We start from the raw sequence: 20,735 nt of genomic DNA on the forward strand, positions 1-20,735 counted from the left end.
GACAGCTTGTGAGGAGAAAAATGCCGATAACCGGCATTTCCCTGTTTACATGCGATCAGCTGTGATTGGACACAGCTGATCACATGACCGAGCCGACATCTGCAGCTCTTCCTGTGGATCGGTGATCCGCTGTATCTGCATTGTGTAAAAAGGCTGATTGATCCTTTCTTCTCTGCACCTCCTCTTGTTGAAATGACCACCTGATACAGACTGAATCCGTAGTCACATGCACAGTTTGGTGTGTATTGCTAGAGAGGTTTTTTGTTTTCTTGGGAGAGTGCATGTGATCAGCAAAGGGCCAATCAGCACTGTCCATATAGAGGACCAAGGGTTTCACATCCTCCTAGAGTAGAAAGAAAACTCCTCCTACAAGCTTTACCAGGGCTCTAATTAAGTCACAAGACTGCTCAAACTGCTGATGAAAAAAGTTATTTAGCAGTTTATATTTACTAAAATAATTGCATTTCCATGTTGTGTGTACTGTGGGAGACCAGATATAGTGAATGCAGGGTCTTGGGTTTAGTAACACTTTAATGCTTACAGTTTGGGAGAGGAGAGACCCGAGGTAACAAAGTGCTATAGCTACTTCATTGTCCAATTAATCTGAGGCAGCATAGTAAATGAAGCCACTTTGTCTCATTAGTTTTCTACTAGATGGGTAAGCCATTATAATTTCATGAGACTGTTGAACTGTGCACAGGTGGGTTGTTTGCACCTCAGGGATGTTGAATTCATATCATCCAACGCCCGAGACATGTAGTTCCGGGCACCAGGTAGTTATTTTTTTACCTTTAGCCCTGCTGCTTGCCTTGCTTCACCTGTCACCTGCCGATTGCTTTCAAACAGTGCCAGCCTCCCTCCAACAACCCCCCGCCCGTGAGGTCTCCCGGGCTCTGCTTGCCCATCTGTGGGCCCAGGACCAGATCACCTTCAGCGGCAACAGAGGAGGGAGGAGACCCTGGATGGCTCAATAAAGAGAACCTGTCACCAAAAATCATCACATAGGGGACAAAGTCCCCTATGTGATGAAAAAAAAAGTAAAAAAAAAAAAAATAATAATTATATTTTTCTTTTTTTTCATTGTAAAAAATTAAAGCTACACCCAAGGACATACCATCCCCCCTCCCACACATATATGCACATACAAACATAAAAGCACACGCTGGAGCACCTACGCATGAAAACGTCGACTGCGATAAACGTTACATATCACCGCGCACCACAATGAGAGCAATAATTCTAGCACCAGACCTCCTTCTTAACGCTAAACTGATGACCTATAAGGAGTTTTAAATGTGTTTCCTATAGAAAATATAGGGTACTGAAGTTCGTCGCCATTTCACAAGTGCGCACAAATTTAAGGTTTGACAAGTTGGATATCTATTTACTCGGTGCAGCCTCAGCTTTTATATTTAAAAAAAAAAAAAAAAAGGGGTAATTTATTGCTTTTTTGTGCCCTAAAATTAACTTTCTTGTACTTTTTACTGAAAATTTACAGTAATATCATGCGACATAAATAATTGGAACTACCACTATTTTATTCTCTAGGGTTTCTGCTTTCAGAAAATATATGTTTGGGGGTTTTATGTAATCTTCAGGCCTAAAGTGATTTTTTTATTTTTTTTTTTGTGCAAAAATTGCAAAAGCTGCTCTGGCAGTGAAAGGGATAAAGGATAAGCCTGACACTCCCCTTTCCTGACAAGCACCCAATCGATGCTCACTACACTGCAAGGTCTCTCCCCTCCCTGCTAGTCCCCAGGTGCAGTGCTGGAGACAGGCAGGGAGGGGAGGAGGAGATAAACAGTTAAATGTTAAAATTATTACACGTTTAAGTCACCATGAAGCAGTTTTTGTTTTTAAAAGCCCCAGACATTCCAAAAGCTCCTCCGAGTTAAAAAAAAAAAAAAAGTTTTTTTTTTTTTTATCAGGACAAGTAGATTGTCATGAGGGACAAGTAGATTGGGGCATAGATTTAGTTCTTGGACAAGTAGTTCATTCAAAAATTCCCACACCCCTGCACGGCTAGGAATGAATCAATGTGTATTAGAGATCTTGTGATGATTCTCACCTGGAGTTCTGCTTTAATTGGACTCTATAAAAACTCATACCAGTAAGATCCATTAGTATATGACTACTATCTATTATAATGCAGCTTTAGAAACCACAGAATAATTTCCTTGCACTCATACCACGGTAAGATGGAGGTGGAGGAGCAGCTGCCACTTTCCGTGTCTTTGTGCCTGTTGTAACATCTGTCTGATGTGTAGTGTTTTGAAGTCGTTCTCTATTGTCCTTCTCCACTGACATCTCCCACTGTCGGCGAATTCGCTCTTTCAGTTTCTCCAGTTTTGTGTCAGGTTGCCGCCTCTTTAATGTCTCTAGCTTATTGCTTGAAGGACTAAATGACACATGCTGCTGGGAAGATTCTGATGGTTGCATTTCTCTAAAACCAGTTTGTAGGTCACTGTGAGACTGCTGTAATCTCCACTCCAGAGCATCAATGGCTAGTCGGTCATTCAGGTAGCGCACTGAGGTCTCATCCACAGCTGAAGTTCGTGTGCTGTCAAAGTCCTTTTCCTCTTGGACACCGTTATTTAAACCAGAATGAGGGTAAATAGTGATTTTTTCATTTGAAGAAGACAGCACACTTGTAGCTTCCCTAAAAAAAGACAGTGTGCATTTAAGAATTATTCTTGAAAATAGAAGTTTAGCTGCTGATAGGGAGGTAAAATGAAAAGAAAGAATATAAATGCATAGGTGGAAAAATTATTACAGGAGAGTTAGTCTAGTCTCAAAGCTGACATTTTGTCTGAAGGAATTGGGTAAAAGATAATAAAAAAAAAAAAAAAACATCACAGGTGTCAGATGTACCGTATTTTTCGCCGTATAAGACGCACCTGACCATAAGACGCACCTAGGTTTTAGAGGCAGAAAACAGGAAAAAAAAAATTCTGAACTAATGGACTGCAGACACAGTACAGTAGATGACCAGAGACTGCGGACAGCACAGGGATGACCAGAGACTGCGCACAGCACAGGGATGACCAGAGACTGCGGACAGCACAGGCATGACCAGAGACTGCGGACAGCACAGGGATGACCAGAGACTGCGGACAGCACAGGGATGACCAGAGACTGCGGACAGCACAGGGATGACCAGAGACTGCGGACAGCACAGGGATGACCAGAGACTGCGGACAGCACAGGGATGACCAGAGACTGCGGACAGCACAGGGATGACCAGAGACTGCGGACAGCACAGGGATGACCAGAGACTGCGGACAGCACAGGGATGACCAGAGACTGCGGACAGCACAGGGATGACCAGAGACTGCGGACAGCACAGGGATGACCAGAGACTGCGGACAGCACAGGGATGACCAGAGACTGCGGACAGCACAGGGATGACCAGAGACTGCGGACAGCACAGGGATGACCAGAGACTGCGGACAGCACAGGGATGACCAGAGACTGCGGACAGCACAGGGATGACCAGAGACTGCGGACAGCACAGGGATGACCAGAGACTGCGGACAGCACAGGGATGACCAGAGACTGCGGACAGCACAGGGATGACCAGAGACTGCGGACAGCACAGGGATGACCAGAGACTGCGGACAGCACAGGGATGACCAGAGACTGCGGACAGCACAGGGATGACCAGAGACTGCGGACAGCACAGGGATGACCAGAGACTGCGGACAGCACAGGGATGACCAGAGACTGCGGACAGCACAGGGATGACCAGAGACTGCGGACAGCACAGGGATGACCAGAGACTGCGGACAGCACAGGGATGACCAGAGACTGCGGACAGCACAGGGATGACCAGAGACTGCGGACAGCACAGGGATGACCAGAGACTGCGGACAGCACAGGGATGACCAGAGACTGCGGACAGCACAGGGATGACCAGAGACTGCGGACAGCACAGGGATGACCAGAGACTGCGGACAGCACAGGGATGACCAGAGACTGCGGACAGCACAGGGATGACCAGAGACTGCGGACAGCACAGGGATGACCAGAGACTGCGGACAGCACAGGGATGATCAGAGACTGCGGACAGTAGATGACTGCTGACCTTTGGGGAGGTGGGGAGCGGGTACCTGAATTTGACAGGTACCCGCTCTTACTTCCGCAGAGTTTTTGTTTGATCTTACCTGTTCCTCGATCCAGCCGCGCGCTGTCTTCCCGGCTTCTGTAATGGCGCTCGGCATGACAGCCGGGTGCCCAGTGTGCATGAGCGAGAAGCACTTGCGCTTTGTGATTGGTCCGGCGGCTTCTGGGATCTGTCATGTGTCCCAGGTACCGCCTTACCATTCACAAAAAGCACCGCTTCTTGCGCATGCGCACTTGGCACCCGGCTGTCATGCCCAGTGCCCACACTACAGAAGCCGGGAAGACAGCACGCCGCTGGATAGAGGAACAGGTAAGGTCCCGCTGCAGAGCTGAGCGGCCGGCCCGGTATTCTGACACGGCCGCGGTGGAAATACCGGACCGGACGCTCCATAAGACGCACTGACATTTCCCCCCCCCAGTTTTGGGGAAGAAAAAGTGCGTCTTATACTGCGAAAAATACGGTAATTTCTATTCAGGCAGATTGACTAACTGCCTCTTAAGATATGTACTGTACATTTCCAGTTTAAAAAGACCACGTTACACAGACTATAGAGACTACATTACACCTACCGATACGAGGCCAAAGGTTCCCGGAACCCCACATGGCAAGAACTTTTCACATTGCTCTCCAGAGTAGTGACACGCAGCGGACTGCGAGAGGACTTTTCTCTGATGGGTTTTCTAGGGCGGGAACACTTGCTTGGGTGACTATTTGTATCCTCAAGATATCGTCCATCTACAGTTATAATCAAAGGAAAATTACAGAGGGGGAAAAAAAAAAAACAACAAATACAACTTACCAATTATTGGCCAGAGATGTATCCAAAACATCCTACAGTCCTTTAGTGCTAAACCCATATAGCCACATGTATAACAACCTGAACATGCTGTCAGGTTGACAGTTGATGTCCTAGTCTGCATATCTGCAGCTCATTCACAGCTGGCAGAAACAGCCGTATCTAGTCAGTGTTTGTTAAAATCTAAACACAGATGCTGTGTAGCTGATTAATTGCTCAGAATGCCACAAATACAACATATTGAATTAAAACAACAGTATCTGATAGTTTCAATATCTGGAGTATAACCTGATTGCATTGACTGGTTTAGTTCATCTGTTATTCTTACCCTTTCTGCTCCCTCTCTTTCCCCACCCTTCCCTATAACCTCCCCAGTTTCCCTATGGTTCTCAGCTTGCACAATTGCAGGAATTATATCTTCAACTAATGGGTCTTCTTCTTAAACCAATATTGTATAACTTGTGTAATGATCGCGACTTCGAATTGCTTGTATAACTGTGAACCTTTTCTTGTAATTCTATTTGAAAATTCAATAAAAACAAGTTGAATATAAAACATTATCTTTATAAGATGCTGAAGAAACCCTGAAAGAAGAATTTTTTTTTTTAAATCTAATGTATTTCCTATTTAAAGTAGACCTGAACTTAAAGGGTAACTCCACTTTCATGGAAAAAATGAGCAAATGAAAAAAATATATAGCTTATGCAATTGTGACTTAAGTGATACTGTAAATGAATGTTATTAAAATGACATTTCCTTTTCAATCTTCAGAACTGTAATTTTCAGTAAAACGCAATGCAATTTGGAGATGTTCTGTACCCATATGGTGTACACAGCACCCCCTGAAAATGTCACTTCCTGTTTGTGTGATTGGCTTACTGATTTTCCCAAAGTCTGCATTAAGATACAAATCAGATTTTGAGCATCCCTTGCAACAAAAATTTTTATTTTTGGTGAGATACCCCAGAAGAAAAATCACATCTAAAAAGAGATGCAGGCCTTGCAATTTTCCTCAGAGCCCTACAGGTGCAGCAGCCGATTGATAATTATAAAAATCATTCCCATACAGATTCACTCTGCACATGGACACAGACAAAACAAACATCTATTTCTTCAGAATAACAAAAAGGTAGGAATCTGCTACAAAGTTTGTTAAAAATCCTTGCGATGTACACCGATTGCCCAGAGGGGAATGTTTCTCAACAAAACTGGAGTTACTCTTTTAAGTATAACTAAACATTTTCTTTTTGTTTTGAAAAGTGGAGAAGAGTATGAATACCTGTCAGGTTTTATTGCGGTTTGTTCCCCTGTAAGGGAGATTCACCCTCTCTATTTGCCCTGTTAAATGGTTTTACTAAGTGTGAAAGAGAAAAAAAATCCCATATTTTCGGCTGTCTTCAGAACAGAATAGAGAAGAAGCCATCCAATAAGAACACTAGTTCTAGTGACAACCAGAGATTTCCTTTCACATTCTGTTTTGGTTATGGGGCAGGAAGTAAAGGGAAAACTCCTCAAATCAAACACAAATGGCAAAGAAAAAAAATATAGGGATTATAACCCTACCTATCCAAGAAAAAAAAATAAAGTTTCACCTTTATTTCTACTTTAGGAAGCAATGATCTGCTATGTTATAGGAGCTTTCAAAAATGATTATTGTGCCCAAGTAGGATCCTGAAAATTATGACCACTGACCGGTAAAGAGAGTAACATTGATTATCTTGTTACAATGACACGTGAATGTGGTTGGGATAGATTAGGCAGCAAAGTGAACCTGTTGTCCCTGAAGATGATGTGTTGAAAGCAGAAAAAATGGGCAAGCATATGAATTTGAATGACTTTTACAAGGCTAAATTGCAATGGCCAGATGACTAGGGTAGGCATCTCCAAAACTGCAGCTCTTGTGGAATGTTCCTGGTCTGCAGAGGTCAGGATCTACCAAAAGTTCTCTAATGAAGGAAAACGGGCAACAAGGTCATGGGCAGACAAGGCTCACTGATGCACGTGGGGAGTGAAGGCTGGCCTTTGTAGTCCGATCCAATAGAAGAGCTACTGTAGTTCAAATTGCTCAAATAATGAATGCTGATTCTGATAAAGAGGTGTCACAACACACATCACATTGCACGCTGTAGTGTATAGGGCTGTGTACCCACAGAACAGTATGAGGCACATGCTTACCATAGCCAAAAGAACCTACAATGAGTATGTGAGCATCAGAACTGGACAACAGAGCAATGGAAAAAGGTGCCAGATGCTACAGAACACCGTCAGAGGTCTGGTGGAGTCCATGTCTTGTCGGGGCTGCTTAAGATTAGGTAGGTGGTCATGTTATGATGGGTAGTCATAATGTTATGACTGATCGGTGTATCTGCAGTGCTATACGGAGGCACAAAGCCTTAGATGAGCTCAGTCTCCTGAGATTTGGCAATGCCACTACTGTACTGTTAACGGTTTTCTTTGTTAGAGAGAAAACTGTACCTGAAGACATGCAGTGCAGTTTTCCATTCAATCATGACAAACAAAAAAAGTACTTATTAAAAAAAGTGTTTTTCTGCCAACATGAGACCTGATAACTAGACAGGGATGCCCTCTTTGTTATAACACAGGAACCGCTACTAGCGACTGTGTGAAGGAATATAGACATAAAGGGATTTTTGATAGGAGACGTGGAACACAAGGTAGCAGCGTATGCAGATGATATGTAACCCCAGAGTAACATTACCCACACTAATGAAAACTTAAAAATACTATAGTGAATTAACTAACTTGAAGTCAGAGATATTAAATATCAATGTTCCAAAGATAAACAGATATTAAAGAAAGCTTTTCCCTTTGTATGGATGGAAAAGGAACTAAGTTACCTAAGTGTTACGTTAACCCCTTGTTTAAACAGTATATATCAGACAAGTAACATCCCATTAATAAATGAGTTGAAGGACGATTTGAGGAAAATATCCATTGGATCACTCTCTTGGATTGGCCGTATAAATTTGTTAAAAATGGTGCTAGTCCCAAAGGTTCTGTATAAAAATTTCAAATGCTCCAAATATATTTACCGAAGTCATTCTTTGAGATAATAAAAAAAGATGATATATACAGTGGGGATCGAAAGTTTGGGCACCCCAGCTAAAAATTTGTATTAATATGCATAAAGAAGCCAAGGAAAGATGGAAAAATCTCCAAAAAGGCATCAAATTACTGATTAGACATTCTTAGAATATGTCAACAAAAGTTAGATTTTATTTCCATCATTTACACTTTCAAAATAACAGAAAACAAAAAAATGGCATCTGCAAAAGTTTGGGCACCCTGCAGAATTTATAGCATGTACTGCCCCCTTTGCAAAGCGGAGACCTGCCAGTGTCATGGATTGTTCTCAATCATCGTCTGGGAAGACCAGGTGATGTTAAGCTCAAAGGTTTTAAATGCCCAGACTCATCTGACCTTGCCCCAACAATCAGCACCATGGGTTCTTCTAAGCAGTTGTCTAGAAAACTGAAACTGAAACTAGTTGACGCTCACAAAGCTGGAGAAGGCTATAAGAAGATAGCAAAGCGTTTTCAGATGTCAATATCCTCTGTTCGGAATGTAATTAAGAAATGGCAGTCATCAGGAACAGTGGAAGTTAAAGCAAGATCTGGAAGACCAAAAAAAATATCAGACAGAACAGCTTGCAGGATTGTGAGAAAAACAATTCAAAACCCATATTTGACTGCACGATCCCTCCAGAAAAATCTGGCAGACACTGGAGTTGTGGTACACTATTCCACTATAAAGAGATACTTGTACAAATATGGTCTTCATGGAAGAGTCATCAGAAGAAAACCTCTTCTACATCCTCACCACAAAAATCATCGTTTGAACTTTGCAAATGAACATATAGACAAGCCTGATGCATTTTGGAAACATGTTCTGTGGACCGATGAGGTTAAAATTGAACTTTTTGGCCGTAATGAGCAAAGGTACGTTTGGAGAAGAAGGGGCACAGAATTTAATGAAAAGAACCTCTGTCCAACTGTTAAGCATGGGGTTGGATCAATCATGCTTTGGGGTTGTGTTGCAGTCAGTGGCACAGGGAACATCTCACGAGTAGAAGGAAAAATGGATTCAATAAAATTTCTGCAAATTTTCGATGGTAACTTGATGCCATCTGTGAAAAAGCTGAAGTTAAAGAGAGGATGGCTTCTACAAATGGATAATGATCCTAAACACACCTCAAAATCCACGGGGGATTACATCAAGAGGCGTAAACTGAAGGTTTTGCCATGGCCTTCACAATCTCCTGACCGCAACATAATTGAAAATCTATGGATAGACCTTAAAAGACAGCCAAGAAATCTCAAAGAACTGGAAGACTTTTGTAAGGAAGAATGGGCAAAGATACCTCAAACAAGAATTGAAAGACTCTTGGCTGGCTACAAAAAGCGTTTACAAGCTGTGATACTTGCCAAAGGGAGCAGTACAAGATATTAACTCTGCAGGGTGCCCAAACTTTTGCAGACACCATTTTTTTGTTTTCTGTTATTTTGAAAGTGTAAATGATGGAAATAAAATCTAACTTTTGTTGACATATTATAAGAATGTCTAATCTGTAATTTGATGCCTTTTGGAGATTTTTCCATCTTTCCTTGGCTTCTTTATGCACATTAATACAAATTTTTAGCTGGGGTGCCCAAACTTTCGATCCCCACTGTATATGGGCAAATAAAAGACCAAGGGTGAACTATGAGATACTGTGTAACGATAGAATGAATGGGGGCCTGAACATGCAGGATTTTAGGAGATATTATTGTGCAGTGTTGGTTTCACGACTAGCAGATTGGATTTATAACTCACAGGGAAAAACCAGGGTTAGGATGGAAAGTGCACTGAGTGAGTCACAGTTAGATAAGATTATATGGCTTCCACAACAGTTTAGAAATTGTTCTGAAAGTACTAGCACTTTGACATGAAATGTTTTTAGGATATGGAATAGTAGGGGGGTGGGAATATAATTCACTGTAATACCATTGGTGGGGACAGAACTCTTCCCTCTGGGGAAAGAGAATATTGCAGGGAACTGCATAAAATATAGACATGCACTTTTAAAAGATATCACTAAGAAGGGGGAATTGTGAACGTTTATAGATTTAAAAAATAAGCAGGAAATTTTTCTTAGGTTAGATGAGTGGCGGTATTATCAATTAAGACACTTTGTTACAGCACTCCCACATCCACTAAAGGATGGTGGAAGACATAAATGCAAGGGGTGACATGCCTTCACATTGTGTCCGTGCTAAAAAATTGTTCCAATGGATTCATAAGATTTTTAATGGTATATCTGGAACGTCTCTCCACCATTCTTGGAAAAGTGGGAAAAGGAATTAGGAACAAAATTAAATGAACAAGAATAAAAGAAAATATTTCATTAGGTTCATGTGGCGGTGGATATGAACACTGTAGAAATTAACTATAAATGTTTAGCAAGGTGGTATGTTACACCTAGTGTGGCACATAATCAACAAATAGAAAATTCACCGTTATGTTGGAGGGGATGTTGGAAGAAAGGAACAATGGCACATATATGGTGGGATTGTCCCAAAAATAGAACAATTTTGGCAGGGAATAATACAACAAACACACGAGATAACAGGGATTTAGTGTTTTGAAGGATCCCTGGGTCTGTTTATTTCATAATACCAACCTTACGGTAAAATAATACAAGAACACAATGATATTTCATTAAATAAAGGCGGCAAAAGGACTGATCCCTAGATTCTGTCAGGCTCAGGAAACATCAAACATTAAAGATTGGATAACTGGAGTGGAGTTTATATACAGGATAGAAGAACTAGATCATATTGGAGAGGATAGAATTAAAAAATTTAAAAAAAATTTGGGACAGATGGTTGGGGTTTAAAAAATCCACAAGATACCTAGAATTGACTGCAGTGTAAAAGAGGATCAGGAAAGGAAGGGAACTGATGGTTTTTCCACTTTTTGATAGGCAGGGAAGGAGTGTGGAGTGAGATAAATAAGATGTTAAGAATAAAATAACGGAACAAGAAGAAAGAGGTTTAAAGTAGGAGGTGACCAGATGTGGGGGGAGAGGTGAGAGGAAGGGAATTTGTAAAACTTGTAATGGAGATATGTATTTATTGTGTTGAAAAGTGTTGTAATTATAATTTAAAATGAATAAAAATATAATAAAAAACAAAACAAAACATGAGTTCTGATTTACATGAAAAGTGCATTTTAAATGATGGGTGCATTAATTTGTACAGGACATCCCTCCAGAGCCTTTTATAGTAAACCCATGAGAAGACAAACCAGCTTGCGTGGCTTCTACATCTGAATATATTTCCCACAAGGAGAAATAGAGCAAGAGGTGTCACAATGAGGCTTTGTAAATGTGCACAAGTTAAACAGATTTCCTGTTTGGCAAAGTAAGCCAAATTACATGGCCAAATGACTATGGATAGTTGCCAATATCCATGGGAAGTGCATGGACTTACAAATGGCAAGACTTTGTTCTACAAATAAATTACTGCACACCATAGCAGGGGCACAACATTTTACCAAGGAAGCAATGTGAAGAACAAGAAGAAGGTTAACAACCATGCAATCCATGGATGAGTAGTGGCAAAACATACCCTTCCTACTTATTTTTCGAGTAGCACCAACTGGCTTCCTGGCATCCATGATGGGATCAAAAATGACGCTGCTTGTGGGGGCCACATCCAGCTTATTTTCAATATGCCTCAGCTGCAAAGGAACAGAAAAACACATTTAACAGAATCAGATCATTTGCTGCAATCTAAATATTTCTCACTGTACTTGTCATTGATCCTGTCACTCTTTTTGAGGAACTTCCTGTCCTGAAACCTAAATCTCTATAGTTGATAGCACTTCTGACCAGCTACGAGCCTAAGTGTGTGAAAACAAACAACAGCGTTGTCACTGGTTCTAGTTCCACCAACCCTGAATAAAGTGCAGCCTCTTCCACACAGAATTCGCAGTCCAGCCCAGAAGTCCACTTTGAAAGTCTGTTAAAGCTGGCTACAATATATTTTATAAAGCTCATTTGTAATGGTAACATGAATGGAGATTTGACAAATTCAGTCAAAACGTGTTCATGAAAAAGACTAGCATTTTATAGTCTATACTGATCCAGGAATTGATCTACAGGTATGAACGTTTCTGAACATTTGTGCAAATGTACGTGTTTCTGTTCATAACAAATCAGATACCTCATTTCATATGAAACCAAGACGGCACAGCAGTAAACCATCTTGCAGGCACGCTGACTCTCAATGAAGACTAGGAAAGAGCTATCCATCAAAGTGGAAATGTACTTCCCTCTCTCCAGCGATGACAGATTAAACCTGTCCCTTTCTGCTGCATCTGCCCATGCCTCCATCTTCTGGGACTGAGTGGCCACACTTGATATAACTCCAGCATAAGCATGCGATAATTACATCATGGCTGACACCTGGCTACATTCTAGGCATCTGAGCCAGGGTGTACAATGCTTTGCACATATGCTGCAGGCAATGTAAGCAATTAAATTGGAAACATTTAAAAAAGTAGCCTAAAGCTCCATCTGCTGATTCAAATGCAGAATACAAAACATTATTACAAACAATTTTAAACTTAGCTAACTAAACAAAAAGCATAAAAAAAGCATAATTTAGGAAATTATTTTTCAGTCCTAACCATAGCTAAAAAAAAATTACAAATATCACAATCACCATTACCTTTGATTTAACACAACCACTTAGAATTTACATTGTGCCAATCAACTGGGTCTGTTGTACAGCCTTTATATACTGCAAGAGCCCCTGAATCATTAAGCAGTGTAAAATAAATTTGTAAATTCTGTCTAAAATTGTATTTTGAATGCTTTGCCTATGTATTGTACACTGCACTCATTGTGCTCACAACACTAATAATGTTTTTATTACATGTTTGCATTCCTTCAAGTCCTGATTAGAAATTACCTTGCCTATGCAACACCCCTTGTTACCATAAAAGTACAATTGTAATATTAAGGTTATTGAATAATCAAATAATAATATTAAAAAAAATATTATATAATACCTTTCCCTAACCAGGGAGCCAAAAAGTGGTTGCTATTGTAATCACCGACTAACCTTACTGTAACATGGTGGGGTCCTCAAAAACCAAAGCAAAGTGAAATAAAATATTGGGGGATCAAGAAGAACCCCTCAAGAAAGAGGTTTTAAAAGAAAACCAACAGCGGTATAAATAAAACAAACAGCTTTATTGATTTCACAAAAAGGTAATAGACTTATTAGGCCAACAGATCCTCCATTCACATTAAAATGAGGTATAACGTTTTTACCTTAAAATGACCCGGGCCACACACAATAACAAATACGTTATACAATTACCCTCCTTCTTAAATGAGCAAAGTTGATGAGTCAATTCAATCCATAGTCTCATACATTGGAAACACCTGTATTCAGCCACATAGGCAGGTAACTGAGCTCTGGGAAATGGGACTCACCAAACAAACCAAGGCCTTCATAAAATTAACAACACATTAAGTTGCATTTACATGAAAGGGGATTTGAATGAGAAACCAGTATGAATATAGGGCCATACAAGTGCCAATCGGTGCCACTATGGAAATATATCCCTGTTGTTCACAGTGAAGATGCTTCAATATAGGCGGTTTAGAAATGCACACAGCTTAATGATGATGAGGATTGGAGGCCGATTAGCCAATACAGCCAAAAAGGACTGGCCCAGCTTATTCACAGATACATGGAGAATAGTGGCATCCGAAACCAGTTCAATAGTTGTCAGTGTCACTAATGTTCAGTTTGAATGAAAAGCTCACAGCTTAATGATGATGAGGATTGGAGGCCGATTAGCCAATACAGCCAAATATAGCCAGCCCAGCTTAGTCACAGATGCATAGGGAGTAATGGCTTCCAGAGTCAGTGTAATAGTTGTTAATGTCATTAGAGTTGAAGTAAGTTTAAACCATACAAGAGGTGTAGAACTAGTAGCATTGAAACGGCAGGTGCTGCATAAACCGTGCCCGCAGGCTCTCACCACTCCAAGCGTTATGGGCATCTAGTGACGATGCAGCGATCTTCACATGGTTGGCAGACAATATGACGGCATTAAATCTCACTCAAGTAAGCAGACTGTGACAGCCTCCAAAAACCCCGCCGGGTTAGAGTAGATGACCCTGTGGCTGTTAAGGCTCAGCGCGGTAGTCTTAGGTAGTGTAGCGGAGGTGGTGTATAGGTTACTGCCATGCTTGAGTCAGCGTGAGGCGGATCCACACATTACCAACTGTGTAGGCGTGGCCCAGGGACTAGCTGACGCTGCCTACGTTGTTATTAATATTAATGTGATACCTACATAATCATGTGTATAAAAAAAAGCAAACAAAAAAACCCCCCAAAAACTTAAAAATACGCAGAATAAACAGAACAGTTAGTTGGAAATATGCTGAGTATCTTTTCTGTGTTTGTACCCTTCTGCAGTAGTTATTAATTTGGAACCACTAATCAATATGAAGATAAGAGTTGCCCATCTATAAATTTTCAGTATTAATGCCCAGAACAGCAACATGTTGCGATAGATACATTCATTGATAATATTCCTTGTGGTTATTATGAAGAATTAAAGTGTAATTGTACCTTTGGTGCAGCTGCTCTTATGTCACAGCACCCCTTGCCATCAGAATCATCTGTTCCTGAAGCACAGAAATGTTGCTGATTTCTGAAGAAAATTTTGTGGTCCAGCCCAAACACGCAACAGATTGCTGGCCTACTGCTGCAAGACTCTGCAGTGGTACACGCAGTTTTCTTGTCCTTACACAGTGCTGTATTGGATTTTTTAATGTAAGTGCATTACTTTGGTTGAAACAAAACTTGCTAAGGATTTTACACTATGGGAAGCTTCTCGGTTACATGCATCTGCCCTCTATATGCCTAATACGGTTATCCATTTGGAGTGCAGAAATGTTGTTTGCTAAACGGTTGGAGGTTTGGAGGAGACTGCAGCAGTTTGCATTTGAGTATGCTTGGGCCTAATTTGACCATTCTATAATATGATGGTCAAATTCATCTGGTAAGCCTCCCTTGAGCACTGGGGTGACACTTAGTGTATTTGTATACACTTGATTACCTTTTAGTCACTGGAGACACGATTGGATTTAAGGATATTTCGAGTGCTTTTTGGCACTGGGACTGATTTAATCACATCACAGTGGTCGTTTTTCGTTTGTTATAATTTGTTCACAATTTATTTAATTTTGTTAATTAGCACGGCACTTTTACACGCATGTTCCTTACATTCTTAGTATCAGAATATAGTTCATGGCAGAATGTGCTTTACTGACCAGCGTGGATTATATGCCATTTTCACATACTACTGAAATATGTCTGAACCCAGAGACACAGAAGTGTCAGGAGGCTTGTAAAGTCAGGGCAACCACTGAGAACAAGCATGATCAAGCAGCCCCTGCAGGGGTAGCGCTACACACAAGTCTGAATGGGGCAGAGAAACGACATTTTAAAATAGAACACAAAGCCTTTTCCATCATTCCTCTTTGCCAGGATGACATTTCGATAAGCTAGTAGAAGAATTAGCTAGGTTCGTTTATGAAGGTGTAGACCTTAAGACTGTAACGTTTAAAATTTAATATTTAAAAAGCAGAATCTCTCTTACAGAGAGAATACTTATACAGAATACTCACAGCAGCTTTGGCATTAGAGATCTCCTTCCATGCTTTGCTGATCTCTGCAAAAAGAGAAGCAATATTACTCCAATGCTTCGTATTAATATGACATTCCACATACATGCAGCCCCTTTAAAATTAGTTTTGCTAGCCTTCTACAGCTGTGAATTAGAAAGTGTTGCATGATATACAGAAAAGAGTGGTGATTTGGTACAAGGTTTATACAAGGCTTTCTGGGACATGGTCATTTTTCTGCTTATAAACAGGATTTACAACAATCCCAATCTGTCAATCTGATGCAACCCAATTTCCCAGCAAAAACTACAGTGCAAGCTCAGATAGTTTATTTCTACTTTTCCTGGCTAGGAGATCTGGACAGTGTGCTGCACACCTATAAGTAGAAACACAAAACTGCATACGCAGGGACAAAACAGACAGTAACAAGTGTTATCGGTACCTTGAATAGTCTCCTGAGGCTGCAGATGTGTAGGGTCCTTGCAATATTTTCCTGTCCTCCATAAACTCCTCTCAGCCATTCATCTATAATTAACAAAAGAAACCGTGCAGAGAAATGACTAAACTTCAGAAAGCAAGAGTGTTCAGCTTCGCACCCAGCTACCCTTTACCCCCTCCTTCAAAATGCTCAGTGCAGGCCAAGCTGTCATAAGATCCACAGTGCTGGAGGCTTTCTCCAACAGCTGCCAGGGACGTGGATCAAATGAAGGCTCCCAGATACTAGCGATTTAATGAGGGACAGTGCCCAGCAAATGTGTTACATGCATTAGTCTTTATAGAGAGCTCTGGCCTTCTAGTGTTGACTGGTATTAGAATTAAAGAGAGGATATATTTATATAAAACAGCTGTTAGGTTTTGGCTGGATGGCAGCAGGTTGAGTAGTCTGCCAAGTTATCATCTGCAGGTATCTTTATGTCACATTTTCATTGAGCTCTTTCAAGCCTCCAACATTTTTAGCAACCAGATAGAATTGCAGCAAAAAAAAAAAAAAAGTGCTTTTTAATAAGTCCAACAAGCTGCAGTATCAGCAATCAGAACACATGTAAATAGCCAAGTCCAGGAGGTGACACACAGCTTGTTGGACATAATCGTGTATAAAATCTTCTTGAAGTCATGTTTATTTCTGGTACATGTCCACTTTAAGTGATGTTAAACCTATAACCAGAAATTTAATATATTGCAGCTTTCCAATCATTAGGTGTGGTGGCTGTCTTCGTTTTCTTTTTTTTTTAGGCTTTTTTCCCCCCCTCTGTTTTCACCTGGTGATCTGGCCAATAACACACCTGTATTAGAGTGCCCCCACTCTGGATGAAGGAGCAGGGAGGGCACAAATGGGTGTGAAATTTAAACAAAAAAAAACAAAAAAAAAAAAAACTTACTTGTCAAAAAGGGACTAAATCAGGGTCCCAATCTACTTGTCCTGATAAAATATAAATACATTAAACCAAACCAGTGTTTAAATAAGGTTTAGGAGATAAACGACTTTGTCGGAGTCACACCAATTAGAAAAGTACTTCCTGTACTACTTTTGCCGATTTGGGGTGCGACTTTCATAAACATCTGTGCATGAAGTTGCACAAATGTCCAAGAAGTCACACCACCATCCGACTTTGAAATCGTGCGACTTCAAGAGAAGTTTCACAATTTCCATGCCAGATCCAGTGTGAACCAGTGGTAAATGGTTTGTCTCAATCCTCTAAACTGCTACATTTGCAGAAGAACTAAGAATTGGTAAGCTGCAATATAATGAAGCTTTGTTTTTGGATTTAATACCACTTTAAAGTCGAACTCAAGTCAAAAGTGTTTTCTAGCTTGTTTAAAGGGTTTTAAATGGTCAGGTTGCATTGCAGTAACTGTTCCCACTGGGATATTTCCTCTCACTTCCTGTCCTGAAGACAATCTCTGCAAGAGGACAGAAAAATCCATCTGACAATAGTCAATGGAACAAGTGTCCCCTGTGGAAGATTTTCCTATGCAACAGTATGTTTAAAAGCTGTAAAACCATTCCTGGTGCTATTTCTGCACCACATAAAACAGGTCAGAGCTTTTATTATCCAATGATCTGCCATATCTTTTCTTGACAAATCAGGTAAAGGTCTCATGTCTGTGAGGTATTCACCGATAATTCCAGCTTGAGGCATAACAGAGGAAAACTGCAAAAGGACAGAAGAGGATACCCTGTACACTCAATATAGCTTTTCCAGGCCGAGCTAGTAACAGTAATCGTCTGAAGTACCTCCTTTCTACTTTGCAGAGCCAAAAAAAATGGCCAACCAAGCATCCATATTTACAAACATTGAGCACTGTTTTAGGGATTGAAGCACATTCTTATATGTTTTTGGGACTTTTTGTTTGGACTTTTTACACATTTATATTTTTTTTTGCGCTGTGGAGTGTTAATATTTAGTTTTTTCCTTTCATGAGCACCAGCATTTAGAATTTGATTCTATTATATATTTTTTTTTCTGTGGCGCAAGTTTTTTATTTTTTCAGTATTTACAAACATACCTGGAGACTCAGGTTCCTGAGTACAGTTGGATTGTGTGCCTGTACATCCGGCTGCTCTCTAGTGTCTTAACCACTTGCCCTCTGGAAGGCTTTATGCCCTTCATGACCAGAGCATTTTTTGCTATTCAGCACTGTGCTCATTTAAACTGACCATTGTGCGGTCATGCAACACTACACAAAAAAGCAGACAGTAATTTTTTTTTACATCCGGTTATCAGAGTAGCTCAGTGTCACCATAGTGACACGTTACTACTCTGGGGTGGGGAGGTGAGCAGGGATTTTTTTTTCACCGTCATTGCCTATATGGTGATCATCACTGCACAAGCAATAGATTTAGCTGTTATGAATAGGTTTCCTGTTCATGAACAGCGTACTTATGGATGTGATCTGAGATTGGCTACAGCTAATCACATAGTACAGGTAACCAGGTACCATGTGACTGCTGTGAACCAATCACAGATAACAGTAAGCAAGCTGTTCATGAATGGAAAGCCATTCATGACAGGTAGTCTACATCGTCATTATGTGAACGCTATGACCAATCATAACGAACGCATGATACCCAGTTACTGGTAACGCTAATCTGCTGTGTCCAGTGGACAAAGCGGTCACAGGAGGGGCGTGCTGCAAGCTCCTAACCTGGAAGAGGCAGAATCATGTATATATTTGTGACTGCCTGGACCTGCTGCCTCGGTCAATGTGCAGTGGCAGGGCAGCAAGTTGTTAAAGAACGTCTAAGGCCATTTCATCAACATGCGTATGCAGCCATCCATCAGTCACATTTTCTATTAACATCCTTTCCCAATCAGCAAAGCTCAAGCTGCTTGGAAAGGTCTAGCTTTGACTCTGCAGGTGTGGTGGACCACTGCAGGTAGACCAATGCTTCCACATAGAAAGCACAGGTCCTTCTCTGCAGCATGCTAGCAGGGGACAGGATTATTGCTCAGGCTGAAGCTGCTCTCTAAATAAATTACACTGCAACACCTTTTAACTGAAGATTCAATTGGGATTTAATAACCATAATATGAATAACATGAGCAATTAAAATTACATACAAGCATTGGGCACTGTCAAAAAGCCTGTGATGAAAGAAATCTGGGTGTAGCAGATGGGAGTTTTCAGAAGCCGAGTAGGTGTAAGAACTCACAATTACATTCCTATAATCATTCATAGTAGGGCTGGTCATGAAAAAGAAATAGATGGCTATTGAGTGGAATTGTCCATTATTATGGAGAGCAATAGGAGTCATGTTTCCAAAAAAAACCTATGATGATAGGTTTTCATTGTTTTGTTCTTTCTGTTCCATGTTTACCATCTGCAAATCTAGGTTTTAGTTTCAATTAAAAAAAAAAAAGCCACTCTACTACAAACACCGATACCCTACAGGCTTCTTCATGGCTGCAAGTAAGATGCAGTGGCAAGCTATGCAGATACTGGCCAATATGCCTTTTAGTACAAGGTAAGCAATACGAGTGGAGCCTTAAAATAATTGGATCTAAGCGACTAACTATAAATTGTACATTTCTCAATGTAAGAATACAAGCTACTTCATGAAAGGCTAGGTTCAGGAAGATCTTCCTCCTGCTGGAGAGAAAGGAAAGCCATGCTCCTTTTGCTACACAATTCAAACAGTTGCTACCGCTACCTGTGATCCCCTGTGATCCCCTTCTCTTGGGATTTGATTTAAATACACTGACAGGAGTTCCCTAACAGAATTTCAACAATTCTTGTTCAGGCACAAATCTCCCACCAAGATGTATTAGACGCAAATAATGTGGTTGTAAATCATGACATACACACACTGAATGACTAACCTCAGGAGATACAGAGATGACACCAAACCTCCTACATAAGTTGTACCTGTTTATCTGCACCCGCTCCCCTATACAATCTCCTAAAACATACATTGTACACAGTATCTCTGAACTTCAAAAAGCCAGGGGCGAGGATATGAACTCACACACTGCACAGCACTAACAGGACAGCCAAGTGTAATCTGAGAAGTGGGTGCAGAGAATGGCCCCCCCTTTACACAGTCTCATCGGGAAACGTGCACAAATGAGGCTGTCAGTCAGGGGGAATAGACTGGAGAGGAACTAGAAAGCCTGTTAAGCTTTTAGTGCTGGGTGTGCCCCTTTAGGGAGATTCACCCTCTTTACTTGTCCTGTTTATCTTTATCACCAGTTCAGAAAGTGAAAGAAAATTGGGTTGTCACCAGAATAGGAATAGAGGGGAAATCTTCCAATGGAGACACTAATTCTGGTGACAGAACCAAGGAAGTACTCACTTTGGAGGGATTTTCTTTCACTTCCAGTTTTGGCTATGGGACAGGAAGTGAAGGGAAATCTCTCCCATGGGACACATAACAAAAAAAAAGAGGTTATAACTCTCCCTTACTCTAAAAATGATATATTTTAGTTCAATTCTAATACACATGTGCCAGTTTTCTAACAAACATTTTAAAGTTATTCCTAACTAATTAAAAAACAGTGCCTAAAATTCATACAGTTCCACAGAAACATGTGATTGCATCTACAGTGAAAGCTATCCATTGATATTTGATGAACAAGAATAGATAGAATAGGGTTAAGAAG

General features: G+C 40.8%; 1 protein-coding gene across 3 annotated transcripts in view; it reads right to left on the reverse strand.

The window, feature by feature from the left end:
- Positions 1–20,735, reverse strand: part of CEP350 (centrosomal protein 350) — a 118,238-nt gene that overhangs the window by 86,651 nt on the left and 10,852 nt on the right. For all 3 annotated transcript variants that reach the window (XM_089671487.1, XM_089671486.1, XM_089671485.1), the window contains exons 2-6: positions 16,076–16,158; positions 15,637–15,680; positions 11,549–11,660; positions 4,693–4,858; positions 2,190–2,659 (exon numbers count right to left, since the gene is read on the reverse strand). In XM_089671487.1, coding sequence (XP_089527613.1) covers positions 2,190–2,659; positions 4,693–4,858; positions 11,549–11,660; positions 15,637–15,680; positions 16,076–16,154 — 871 coding nt within the window. In that variant the 5' untranslated portion in view covers positions 16,155–16,158. The remainder of the gene's footprint in view (positions 1–2,189; positions 2,660–4,692; positions 4,859–11,548; positions 11,661–15,636; positions 15,681–16,075; positions 16,159–20,735) is intronic.

This window comes from Staurois parvus, unplaced genomic scaffold, assembly GCF_062004578.1.
Source record: "Staurois parvus isolate SC_StPar_1 unplaced genomic scaffold, SC_StPar_1.0 ptg000106l, whole genome shotgun sequence".
NCBI classification, from domain to species: domain Eukaryota; kingdom Metazoa; phylum Chordata; class Amphibia; order Anura; family Ranidae; genus Staurois; species Staurois parvus.